This window comes from Protopterus annectens, chromosome 6.part0, assembly GCF_019279795.1.
Source record: "Protopterus annectens isolate FY-2018-M chromosome 6.part0, PAN1.0, whole genome shotgun sequence".
Taxonomy (NCBI): Eukaryota; Metazoa; Chordata; order Ceratodontiformes; family Protopteridae; genus Protopterus; species Protopterus annectens.
Window position 1 is genome coordinate 180,961,318 of NC_056737.1, and position 13,433 is coordinate 180,974,750.

Below are 13,433 nucleotides of genomic sequence, written 5' to 3' on the forward strand. Positions count from 1 at the left end.
GTTTATTTTGGTTCTTACTTTGTGTACGTGGAAATGGAAGTTTAGTGACTGATCAAGCCACAGTCCTATTTGAAGGGAGCGATATTCTCTATGGAATGGTTGTGTAGGTCAAAGCCACAGTCCTATTTGAAGGGAGAGATATTCTCTATGGAATGGTTGTGTAGGTCAAAGACAGTTAAAGAACCAGTTGCTTGGTTAATTTTTTATGGAGTTCTAAAAAGTATATTTTTAGTCTTCGTTGGGGCTGAAAAGTAGTTTACAGTTTATTTGCCATTGGTAGAGCTCATTTAAGTATGACTAGATTTGGCACTGAATGTTGATGTGAGGGTGATCTGATCGGTTAATGACCATGTCATCAGCACAGAAGATATGTGGGAGATTGGGAGTTCACAAAGAAGTCTGTTAATGTATATGGAGAAGTGGAGGGGGCAAGACTGGGTACCTGTGGCACACCTTCGGTAATAGTTGCAGATTCAGATTGGGAGGATCCTGTTTTAACTCTGACATGTCTGGCAGTGAGGATTTTTTTAAATCAGGGAGCAGCATCCTGAATGATACCAATTTCATTTAGTTTGTATTGGAGAAGACAGTGGTCAATGAAGTCAAATTCCTTTGTCAGATCTTTAAGTAAGGCACTTGTAAGTAAGCTACTATAAGAGTTTAGCAGGATGTCATCAGTTTGGGATCAAAGTCCTGTCATAGCACTTTGCCAAGGCCAAAATCCATGTTGCTTACAGAAGAGCAGGTGATACTGCTGGATACAGATAGAAAGTCGTGTGTAGACTAACTTTTCAAGAAGACATAAAATCTAAAATTGCATCCAAAGGAGAAGAAATGGGGTCCAACCCTTAGAGGTAGCTCAAATAAGAGAACCTACTCCACTTAGTACCATAAAGCATCCTGGTACAGAGCTTCTGAGAAGAGGAAAGAATATGCACAATTCTCTTAGAAAGCTTGGGGTCTCTTGCCATCATTAAAATTAGAAGAACCAAGTGGTCAATCTAATGGATTTTAGATTTGTGTGAGGCTGGCCAGAAGTACGGGATACCAAATCTAGTATTGGATCCAAAACCTACCAAGGGTGCAAAAGGTGAGAGGACAGGAAGTAGAACCCTACCTGTCTGGGCCAAAAAGGTGATATTAGGAATACAGTTGCTCTGTAATGGGCTGCTTTTAGCAGAAACTTTATTATTAAGGGCATTGGAGGGTAAGTGTAATGGAAACGTAGTGGTCAAGCAAGAGAAGCTGCTGCATTTGGTATTGAAGGGGACGCATAGTGGTTACAGCATGTATGGCCCAGAAGATGAAAATGCACGTCTCCATTGGAAATTGAAGGACCACTAGTGAGGCATCAAAATGCTCCAGCTCAGGTAGTCCACTAGAATGCTGTATCTTCCCATGATGTGTGTTACCATCAGAAAGAGTTGTAAGGACATCTCCCATTGCCACACCATCATAGCCGTTTGGCACAGGGGATAAAATCAGTCTATATTGTGATCACACCTTTGAGAAAGCAGCTTGGAAGGCCTTCAATGCTTGGACTGCTCTCATCTCCAAAACACTGATGTGAAGGCGAACCTCACACTGGGAACAGGAACTTTGGGTGTCTTCTCTTTGAAATGACCCCCACTCCATCAGGGAAGTGTCTGTGGTCACCGTGGCTAAGGAAAAGCAAAAGGAAAAACAAAAAATGAACAGATGACCTACAGAAACCTAATCTGACATCAGCCAACAAAAGATAAGACTGTGACAAATACTGGTGAGATGAACTGGAAAGATCATGGGATAAGTTGTAAGAGACCACTAGACTGAAAGCCCGCTGAAGAACTCTGTTGCAGTAACAAGCCAGATCACAGCAGCCATTAGTCTCAGAAGATGAAGGACTATTGAAGCTGATGGCATCTGAAGAAGCAAAACTTGATGGGCTTGAAGTCATAAGGATAATAATCTCAAAGGAGGTAGCCTGGCAATCTGATTTGTGGTGTCTAAATGGCATCCAATAAACTCTAGAGGCTGAAAAGGTTCCAGGTTGGACTTTTTGAAATTGACTGTAATACCCAAGGGGGAGGATGTGGAGCTTTGGAGTTGAAGATTCTGAAATGCTGGTCTTAGATCCGGTAACTCACAAGTTAAGGCAGACAGAAAAGACCACATTGGATCAACTACTTCAGTGAAAATATACCTCAACAATTATGACTACACAACACAAACTAAATTATTAAATAGTACTATTAGACAGCAATTTTATATTTTTCAATGAGTGTGGTGTAACCATATTATATTTACTGAATTATACACTTTATAGCTTGCATTTACTAGGAAAAATACAGTTCTGACAAGGTTAACTTTAAAACTGTTTCTGATCCATAATTTCTTCTACAACCAAAGTAATGGGATTGTCCTGGAAAATTTGCTCACTTAATTGCTTTCTCAGCTCCTGAATAACATCAACATTTACTATTTATAACACAAACTATGTTACCCTGTCCATTAACTATTTATTTCTTTTTTTTTGAACAAACACTGTCAAAACTGCAGGTAAAAGACCTTTACATTGTGCAAAATTCACAAACTTTTTTAAGTTTTCTGAATACATTCAGACATAACCTGAAGGAATCAAGCTTGCTGTTTAAATGTTTGAAATGAATATCACAGCCCCCCCCCAAAAAAAAAAAACAATTTTTTTTCTTTTACTCCAACAATACAAACTTTCCCTGGCTGACAGAGCATAGTCAAAATCAGTACCTTTGTATATCATGACTTAAAAATGTCACTAATAAATGTCATATTCCCTCTTCTGCAAGCTCAGAAGCCAGTGATGAAACCAAATGGGCTCTGTCCAGGCTGGTTCTTTTCACTGAAAACCAGACTACTTCAACAGTTTGTCTTTCATAATCATCATGTAGCCTGAATTTTCTAATCTTTCTAGTAAACCAAACAAACTTTATTTCTACCTGCCTTACCCTCTTGTTCCATTAAGTCCTGAAATAATTCTGCCAGCTTCACCTACAAGCCAAAATATTGTTCTTTCAAAAACTTGTTTGCATGCTGCAATGCAGGCATGGTAACTGCCTGGTTGTACAGCACTATGTCTGCATCCACAGAGTTCTTGTCCAGTTTAGTCATGAAACTTGCATGTTTACTATTACTCTTTCAAAGTTCAGCAAAATGTTATCTCTAACTAGCTTCCACTGCAGCAATAATAGCAGTGACATCCACACCCTCTCTGATGCAGAATGCTTCCACCTTTCCTTCTACCATGCAGGTTGTTGAAACTTCTGCAACTTTCAGGTATTTTAAAGACTGACATTTACATTTCTTCCCCACTTTTCCCAATGTTCACTACCTACACTACCCAAACTAGTACTTCAGAGTTTTCTGGTTTCTGTGAAAAAAAATGCCTTTCTTGTATCAGTGTATGTCTTATAGATACAGCAGGGGTGGAAAAGACGGCTATCTCTCTGAAGTACCATGACATCTCCATACAATATATGTGTGTTTTTATTAAGACTAACTTCTGAAAACCTGATGAGAACAATCAAAACACCTGAGGCACTATTACATAGCATGACATCTGCTTATGACCTAACTCACTGCCATCACCACTAAAAAGCATAACTCTAAGTCCTATCACCCCTAGAGTTTATATCTATGTGTTAAGACTCGGTGGTGAAGAATGCTCTACAAAATGTTAACAGTGCCATCATCTGACAGATGTGTGCGAGTCTGGCAATTTGAGGAATAAAGAATGGCATAAAGTTTTACCTTACCTTTGGATGATAAAAGGAACAGTTCATATTTTTGCAGTCTGGGAAAAATTTACACACAGCAGTGTCTGGTATTGGTACTGGTACTGGTACTGATAAATTAAAATGGAAAAATAAAATCAGTGACAAAAACATTTACTCTTTTTCTAACAGTTTCTTCTGATAACACTAATAAGATATAGCTGTGTAAAGTGTTTACAACAGCAGCAAGTCTTTGAGAAGCAGTCATGGTTACAATGCAATAAACCATCAAAATTTGATTTACGTAAATTCACATTCCTAGGACCTAGTTGTCCATTTTCCTGCAGACCCCTGTAAAGGATCAACAATGGCCAGCCTTTTGGTTGGCTCTTTCAGACTGCTGTCTATGCAAGGAAGGTAGTGTTTACAGAGTACAGGTAAGACACTGAGGCAAAGTACACAGTAACATAAGAATGTAGTACTACTTAATAACATCTGTTTGATATACATGCAAAAATCAAAAGAAGCCACAGACATAACCCAGCAAGGGGAGGGAAGGAGGGTAAATTTTCTGCTACAGTGAACAACACTTGAAAATCTACTGTAATGTAATATACCTTACAGAAGTACAATATCGTCTTAGAGGAGGGTTACTCAGGCTACTGTAATAACAGCTATAACTAACATTTATAGAATCCTAAGTAGTAATTATTACCCCTGGGAGGTTAACAGTTACAAGATCATTCTTACCAAACCCTTCCTTACCCAGGGACTTGTACTTCCAAACTGGAGTGTTTTCCTTCTCTTCATATGCATAACAATGTCCTATTCATATTGTGATGACCCACCAGTGGACCAGTAATCAAGGAGCATCAATCCTCTCCACTGGCAACAGTGAGGGACATACACTCGAAGGATAACAGGTACACACACACTATTTCCAGATACAGCTCTCTGCATCAAATGCAATTTCCCATAAGAGCACACAGAGACCATAGTCAGCCCAGGGCTGGTTTCTCCCTCTTTCTCCAGATCTCCAATAAGACTCCCCATTGGCACAGGTAAAGAGTTGAGAGCTCAGCTGAGTGACCAAGCCAAGACTTCCAGCACCCTCTCTGTCCAACCAGTGCTTCGTGTCCCTGCCCAAGTAGCTGACACACACACACACATTCTTGATGTTTGATTTACACACACACACACACACACACACACACACACACACACACACACACACACACACACACACGGGAAAGGCTGGCACAATTTTACTAGCTATGCCCCCTTTTACCCAGACTATAAGGTAGTTATCACTGTCACCAGCCAACTCCTTATCAGCTACTTTAAGGCCCTTAACAAAGGGTGGACAATCTTACTGTGTAATATTAATACAAATGGTAGGCTGACCAGGAGCAAAGGCTATTAGGAGTGGCCCACACAGTACTCTCAAAACTTAAATATCTCTATACAGATCAGCCACAATGAAAGGTTTAAATATATTTAATAATAAATAATAAAAGAACAAGAAAATAGTATATATTCACAGTGACATCAAGAGTTTAAAATCACAGATGCTATTTAAAACAGCATTGCTGGACAGTCTCAAATAAATAAAGAAAAATATCTAAACTAAGCTTTGCTATATTCCTGAATATATCTAAGAGAATTATACTATTCTATAGTAACTTACTTCACCAGAGCAAGGCAGATGTGGTGAATGGTTCTTGTCAGGTCCAAAATAGAATACAGAATGCCCTGTCTCTCTCAGAAAGTTCTCAAATTAATATCTCAACTATTACTGCTGGGATAGCTTGCAGAATGACATAATTCCTTGTCATCTGACTCTATCCCAGGTGAAGTCCCCACTGTTGGCAGCTGGCAGTACTTAGCATTTATTTGTGAAAATACAAAGTCTTCTGCTCAGATCTTTGGCAGACACTGGAAGTCCTAAAACAATTACATTCCTCCACATTTCAAGACTAGTAATTAGTCCACCCTACAGAAAATACAGAAAGCTCCATAGTACAGACAATACGTCTCTGGTCTAGCCTATAAAGTAATTTAATTGCAGCTATTTTTCTGAAGTTAACCTCCTGTATTCCAGTTTCCACTGTTAAAATATATACATTTAAACAGTTACAATTGTGCATGTACATTTTTTGTTCTCTTCCAGCAGGGCACACTGTGGTTACATTTTAATCACAAGCACTTTATAAAATACCTTTTTAACACATCTTTACAGACCAGTCTGATATACATATGACATACACTTCTAATACAGTTGTAACACAAGCATGTTATATAAATCATGTTGATATTCACAAATGACATATAAATATTTATAAAATACCAGAATAGCTGTGCTGGCAGTACCTCCTTTCATCACACACATCATCTTCAACAATGCCTCTGTTCTAAACAATGGCCCTATTCATGTGCCTCTGACAATGCTTCTGTTCGCACCACAGCCTGACAATTAATAAAGAATAGTTAAGCTTTATTTTCTAACTTGTATAGAAATAACAATGTCTGAACAATTCTACTTGAAGAAATCCATCCCGACACTTCTGCCTAGGAAAAATTATATTTTCCTGGCCAGCGCTGTGGCACAGAGTGATAAAGGCCTAACTATGGACCAGGAAACCCAGGTTTGATTAGCAGCTTGGGAACCTGCAGCATGGCAGGAGGGGGAAGGCATGGTCCACAGAGGGGGTGCCCTCAGAAGTAAAAACAGATGACTGCAGGGGAGGGAGGAAACCAAGTGATAAGTTATAATTGTAAATAAAAAACATTCTCTAGTGAAAGCAGTCAAGAATATGACCCTGCAGGACAGACTTAGGTTCTGCGCCAGTCCCAGCCTTAGAACAAGTAAACTTGAAGTAACTGCAGGCAGCATTTAAACTCTAAATAAAAAACAATAAATCTTCTAACTTTCCTCTCCAAATTAAATATAAATCATCTATAAAACATCCATAAACTATTCTTCATAATAAACTCCTTCTCCCAAGCAATCATAAAAACATTGGCATAACTGGGAGCCATAAGTAGTCCCAACGCTACCCAATTAGTTAATTGCTTTGATTGTTTTCTGCTTGTTTTGGACTATTATAACTGAGTTAACCCGTTTTGTGTGCATTTTGAGATTAATAAAATTCACCAAAGCTAAATTTGAGGCTGAAATAACCAACAAAGCCAAAGAATTACAAGGCCTTTTTTAATTATGTTCAAAATCTCAAAAGCACAATGCAGAAATACACTGAGCTGATTGTGAATGAGGTTGAAGTTACAAGCAGACATACTGGACAATAAATTCAGTTCAAACTTTACCTTTTACCCCTCCATCCCCTTCCACAAGATATACCTGAAACTGTGCTGCCTCCAGCTACTACACAAGAGGAGGCCCTGAAAACTTTATCAAAACTTAAAAATACTGCATCAGCAGGTCTTGATAATATTCCTGGATGCAACTTAAATAGCTTGAAGTACAATTTAGCCACCCACCCACCCACAACAACACTGTTCAACCTCAGCCTCCATACAGGTTTTGCACCAAATGAATGGAGAACAGCTAGTCATTCTCCTGCATAAGAGAGGATCTTCCAAAGGCCCACGCAATTACAGACTCATAAGTCTGACCATCCTCATATGTAAAACCAAGGAAAGACTTATCCTGCAACTAAACAATAAGACACAGGGAATTTCCAAACACTGGACTCATCTGAGTTTGGATTTCTCAAGGGCAGCTCCTGTTTACTCAGCCTGGTAGACTTATTTGAAAAAGCAACAGATGAAGGTAAATCAGTACACATCACATACTTTGACCTGACCAAGACTTCTGACACAATACCCCACTCAGGAATAGTTAAAAAGCTAAATAAAACCATACATCACTCACTGGATTGGTGACTGTCTCTCAGGATGCAGAAGATCAAGGCAGGGGAATCTATCTCCACAAAGTGACCAGTCTCAAAAGGCAGTTCACCAGGGCTCGGTGCTGGGTCTGCTCCTGTTTGGCATCTACTTTTCTGAAGTAAAAGTCAATAGTAAAGGACTTTGGCTGTCTAATTTTGCAGATGACTGCACATTATGAGCAGTTATTGAATCACCAAATGACTTGGACATTCTGCAGGAAGGCTTGTCCTAAACAAATAACTGGTGCCAGGATCATGGACTAAATCCACATGCCAAAAATTCCATTAATGTATCCTTTGGAAGTTGTCTATCCTGGAAAACTATCACATTGACAATACGCCCCTGAGAATGACCAGCTGTTTGGAATTTGGGAACTTATACGGATAGTGATCTAACTTTTGACCAACATGTGTCCAATGTGACTACATCTTGAGATATCATTGCCCCCTCTACTCAGCCCTCATCAGGCCAATCATGGAGTATAATGTCCTCTTTGGCATCTATCTGTCTAGACACATACAACAACTGGAACACCTACAGAAATACCTTATGAAAAGGAAACAAGGCCTAAACAGTATATCCTACATGGGCCATTTTAAGCCCTGTCACTGTACTCAGTATAGTACAGACTGCTAAGAGATGACCTGTGCCTGGCATATAAGGCATCCTCCAAACCAATAATGATGGACCTGCTGCACATCAGCAAGTCAAACGGCATCAGGAATATTTAGTCCAGGACTCCAGACCACTTCTACAACATCAACACACTAGTTTGGAAGAGCAAGGTATATCTTGCATAGCACATCACAGTTCTGAAACAGCCTTCCCATTCATGTCAAACAAAGCTCATCCTTTCCACATTCAAGTACAACTTGGAACTATGGGTAATAAAAATTTTGCCCTAGGTTTGTCCCCTGTACTAATAATAGATAGAGTTAGCTCCTAAATGCTTTGCCTCATGCACTGGTCTCCTAAAATTATTTATGGTATGATCCCATTTATTTATTCTCACCAGGGTAGTACAGTGGATATACAAAGTGTACACAACCCCCTGTTAAAATGTCAGGTTTTTGTGATATAAAAAATGAGACCACAATAAACCATTTCAAAACTTTTCCCACCTTTAATGTGACCTATAACCTGTACAATTCGATCAAAAAACAAACAAATCTGTTAGGGGAAAAATATAAAAAATAAAGAATGTACAATAAGCTGGTTGCATAAGTGTGCGCACCCAATACTTTGTCGAAGCATCTTTTGATTTAATTACAGCATTCAGTCTTCTTGGGTAGGAGTCTATCAGCATGGTACATCTTGACTTGACAATATTTGCCCACTCTTCCTTGCAAACGTGTGCCAAATCTGTCAGACTGTGAGGGCATCTCTTCTGCACAGCCCTCTTCAGGTCACCCCACAGATCATCTATTGGATTAAGGTCTGGGCTCTGGCTGGGCCATTCCAAAACTTTAATTTTCTTCTGGTGAAGGCATTCCTTTGTTGATTTGGATGTATGCTTGGGGTCATGGTCGTGTTGAAAGGTGAAATTCCTCTTCATCTTCAGCTTTCTAGCAAACACCTGAAGGTTTTGGGCCAAAAGTGACTGGTATTTGGAACTGTTCATAATTCCCTCCACCTTGACTAAAGCAAGTAACACAAACTTGTAGGAAAAAACACCTTTAATAACAAAGCAAAGCTTTCGGGCAGAACCCTTCTTCAATACTAATACTATATTAGTATTACTGTATTAGTATTGAAGAAGGGTTCTGCCCGAAAGCTTTGCTTTGTTATTAAAGGTGGTTTTTCCTACAAGTTTGTGTTACTTGCTCCACGTTTTGCAGCTGTTTTTTTGGTCACCTTGACTAAAGCCCCAGTTCCAGCTGAAGAAAAGCAACCCCAAAGCATGATACTGCCACCACCATGCTTCACTGTGGGGATGGTATTCTTTTGGTAATGCGAAGTGTTGTTTTTGCGCCAAACGTACCTTTTGGAATTGTGTCCAAAAAGTTCAACCTTGGTCTCATCAGACCATAACACATTTTCCTACATGCTTTTGGATGTCTTGATGTATTGTTTTGCAAATTTTAGCTGGGCCTGGATGTTTTTCTGTGTAAGAAAAGGCTTCCGTCTTGTAACCCTACCTCATAGCCCAGACATATGGAGAATATGGGAGATTATTGTCACATGTAGTACACAACCAGTACTTGACAAAAATTCCTGCAACTCCTTCAGTGTTGCTGTAGGTCTCTTGTCAGCCTCCCTAACCAGTTTTCGTCATTGTCTTTTCATCAGTTTTGGACAGACATCCAGTTCTTTGCAACGTCACTGTTGTTCCATATTTTCTCCACTTTTTGATGACTGCCTTCATTGTGTTCCATGGTATATTCAATGTTGTAGTAAATTTTTTGTACCCTTCTCCTGACTGATACATTTCAACAATGAGATCCCTTTGATGCTTTGTAAGCTCTCTGCGAACCATGGCTTTTGCTGTAGCAGGCAAAGTACAGTTGTGTACACTTACCATAAATGTAGATGTTCGAGTGTCTTCACTGTTGCAGTCATCACTGTAGGGTTCTTCCTGCCGGCAGGCAGCCCTCGGTCGGCCAGAATCCCAAAGTCCGGGTCCGGCGTCGGCTGTGTACTCACCCTCCCTGACATCAGTGCGCCAGGGGTACAAAGCTCCCAGCCGACGCCATGTTCTCCAGTTTTTCTTGCCCCAGATGTCAGGTGCCCAAAAGTAAAGGCTAAAAGTAAAACAAAAATGTAACATACAACAAACCCCATACCCTGTAGCAAATACACCTCAGAAGAATGGTGAAGCAGGGAACCACACCAATAAAAGTATAAGAGGGGACAGGAGGGTGGGTAACCCAGACTGCAACAGTGAAGACACTCGAACATCTAAATTTATGGTAAGTGTACACAACTGTACTATGTGCATCGTGTTTCACTGTTGCAGTCATCACTGTAGGGTTGAATCCCAAAGCTGAAATAAAGGGAGGTGGTTATTGAGTAAAAGGGGCGGCTAGAAGGCCTTGTAAGACTGCAGAAGCAAAGCCCGCCCTAGACTTAGAATAAAGAGGGAGATTATAGTGCTTAGAAAAAGTATGCACTGAACTCCAAGTTGCAGCTTCCAAAATATCTTTCGTAGGGACTCCCCTGAGAAAGGCAGCTGAAGTAGCAGCAGCTCTGGTAGAGTGTGTCCTAATTTTTCCTGGGATTTGCTTTCCATGATGAGAGTAACAAAATCTGATTCCATGAGCAATCCATTTAGAAATGGTCTGTTCTGAAATAGCTTTGCCTTGGGAATTTGCTGCATAAGAAACAAACAGTTGTTCAGTTTTCCTGATATGCTTGGTTCTGTCCAGGTAAAAGCGAAGCTGCCTGTGCACGTCCAAAGAATGCAAGATCCTCTCCCCCTTATTTTGTGGATTAGGGAAAAAAGTTGGCAGGTGAATAGTTTGGTTTAAAGCCACTTTAGAAACCACTTTAGGCATGAAAGTAGGGTTAGTCCTCAAAGAAACCCTGTCTTGATGAAAAATAATGTAAGGTTCCACGGCCATGAGCGCTTGTAACTCCGAGACTCTCCTGGCTGAAGTTAAAGCCAGTAGGATAACAGTCTTCCATAATAAATACTTTATATCAGATGTGGCAGCAGGCTCAAAAAGAGGCAGAGTAAGTTTTTTCCAGGACATAATTGAGGTCCCAGGCAGGAATGGGTGGTGTCCTAGGGGGCCTTAAATTCTTTGCTTCTCTGAGATATTGTTTCAGAAGTGGATGTGAAAAAATTGGAGGGTCTGTATTATAATGTGCAGAGATAGCTGAGGCATGTATTTTTATGGAGGAAAAAGATAAATCCTTATGCAACATATCTGTTAGGTAATGTAAAATCAATGGAATATTTGGAATGTGAGGATCTGATTCCTGAGCATGCATCCAGGTGCAAAATCTCTTCCATTTACCTTCATAAGATTTCCTAGTGCTAGGCCTTCTGGCTTCTAAGATAACATCCATGACCTGTTTGGAAAGGGTAGGATTAATCATAGACCCTGAATACGCCAGGCTGCCAGGCTGAGAGTTTTGATATGAGAGTGCAGGACCTGGCCCTGATGTTGAGACAAAAGATTTGGAATCTGAGGTAGAATCCAAGGAGGTTCCTGGGATAGATTTATCAGTATTGAGTACCAAAATTGTCGAGGCCAATTCGGGGCTAGTAAGATCAGCTTTGGTTTGTCCTGTTTTATTTTTAATAACACCCTTGGTAGAAGAGGTAGTGGTGGAAAGGCATACCCTGAGAGGTTCCTCCAACTGAATGAGAGAGCATCCACTTTCCATGCTAGCTTGTGATATGTCCTTGTGCAAAAAGTCTGTAACTGGTAGTTGTGGGGAGATGCAAATAGATCTATGTCTGGGCAGCCCCAGGCTTCTGTAATCATCTTGAATATTTGGGTGTCTAGCATCCACTCGTGTGGGTCTGACAGGTTCCTGCTCAGGCTGTCTGCCAGACTGTTTTATTTCCCTGGCAGGAAGCTTGTAGGTCCACTTTGCAAGCTAGTGCTGTGTTCCATAGAGTCATGGCTAGTCTGCAAAGGGGGTAGGAGTGTGAACCCCCTTGCTTGTTTATGTACCACATAACTGTGGTGTTGTCTGTCCGTATCAGTAGCTGCCCTGGCTGTAAAATATCCCTGAAAGCCAAGAGGGCATTCTGTACAGCTAACATCTCTTTTAAATTGATATGAAGATGCTTCTGATCTTGTGTCCAAAAACCTTGTAGGCCTTTCCCCTGCAAGTGGGCTCCCCATGCATAATCCGAGGCATCTGCGGTTATCACTTGGTAGGCTGGAGGTAGACTGAAGGCTTTCCCTTTGTTTTGAAGACATGCCATGGCCCACCAATGGAATTCCTTTTGCAGGCAAGGCAAGACAGCAATCAGTGTTTCCAGACTGTGACAATGCTGGGACCATACACTTTTTAGATAACATTGTATCTTCCTCATATGCAGTCTTGCATATGGTACAAGTAGGATGCAGGAAGCCATGTAACCCAAAGCCTGCAGGAATTTCCTTGCAGTTAGGTGAGACATCAACGCCAGGCTTTTGAAAGTTGAGGCCAGCTGTAGTTGTTTTTCTGATGTCAGGAATGCCATCTGGGTTGTTGTATTTAAAAGAGCACCCAGGAAAGTTATCTCCCGAGTAGGTGTTAAATTTGACTTTTTTACTTTCACAGTGAATCCCAGGTACTTCAGTAGATTCTGAACAAATTCCAGGTGCTGGAGTAAAATGTCCTTGCTGTCTGCTTGAATAAGGCAGTCGTCCAGATAAGGGTAAATTTGAATTCCCTTGAGTCTGCAGTAAGCTACTACTGGTGCCAGGCACTTGGTAAAGACCCTGGGTGCAGGAGACAAGCCAAAGGGTAGCGCAGAGAATTGGTAATGTTTCGAGCCTGCCTTGAACCCGAGGTATTTTCTGCACTCCTGTCTGATAGGAATGTGTAGGTAAGCTTCCTTTAAATCCAATGTCACCATCCATGCATTTTTGCTCAACATTGGCAGGAGCTGCTGCAGAGTAAGCATCTTGAACTTTGGTATCTCCAGGAAAGTGTTTAAGACTGACAGATCCAGGATGGGTCTCCAAGTATTTTGCTTTCTGGGACCTAGAAAGAGTCTTGAATAAAAGCCTTGTCCCGTCTCTGAATTTGGAACCAGTTCTATGGCCCTCATAGCCATGAGGGACCTCATCTGTTTTAATGCCTCTGCCCATTGAGTTTTTGGTAGGTCTGGCCATCCGTATGGTTTTGGTA

The 13,433-nt window shown here is 40.7% G+C and overlaps 1 protein-coding gene across 2 annotated transcripts in view; it reads right to left on the reverse strand.

Moving 5' to 3' along the window:
- ZC3H14 (zinc finger CCCH-type containing 14) overlaps positions 1-13,433 on the reverse strand; it is a 1,193,127-nt gene that overhangs the window by 255,733 nt on the left and 923,961 nt on the right. For both annotated transcript variants that reach the window (XM_044073898.1, XM_044073899.1), the window contains one exon: positions 3,771-3,859. In XM_044073898.1, coding sequence (XP_043929833.1) covers positions 3,771-3,859 — 89 coding nt within the window. The remainder of the gene's footprint in view (positions 1-3,770; positions 3,860-13,433) is intronic.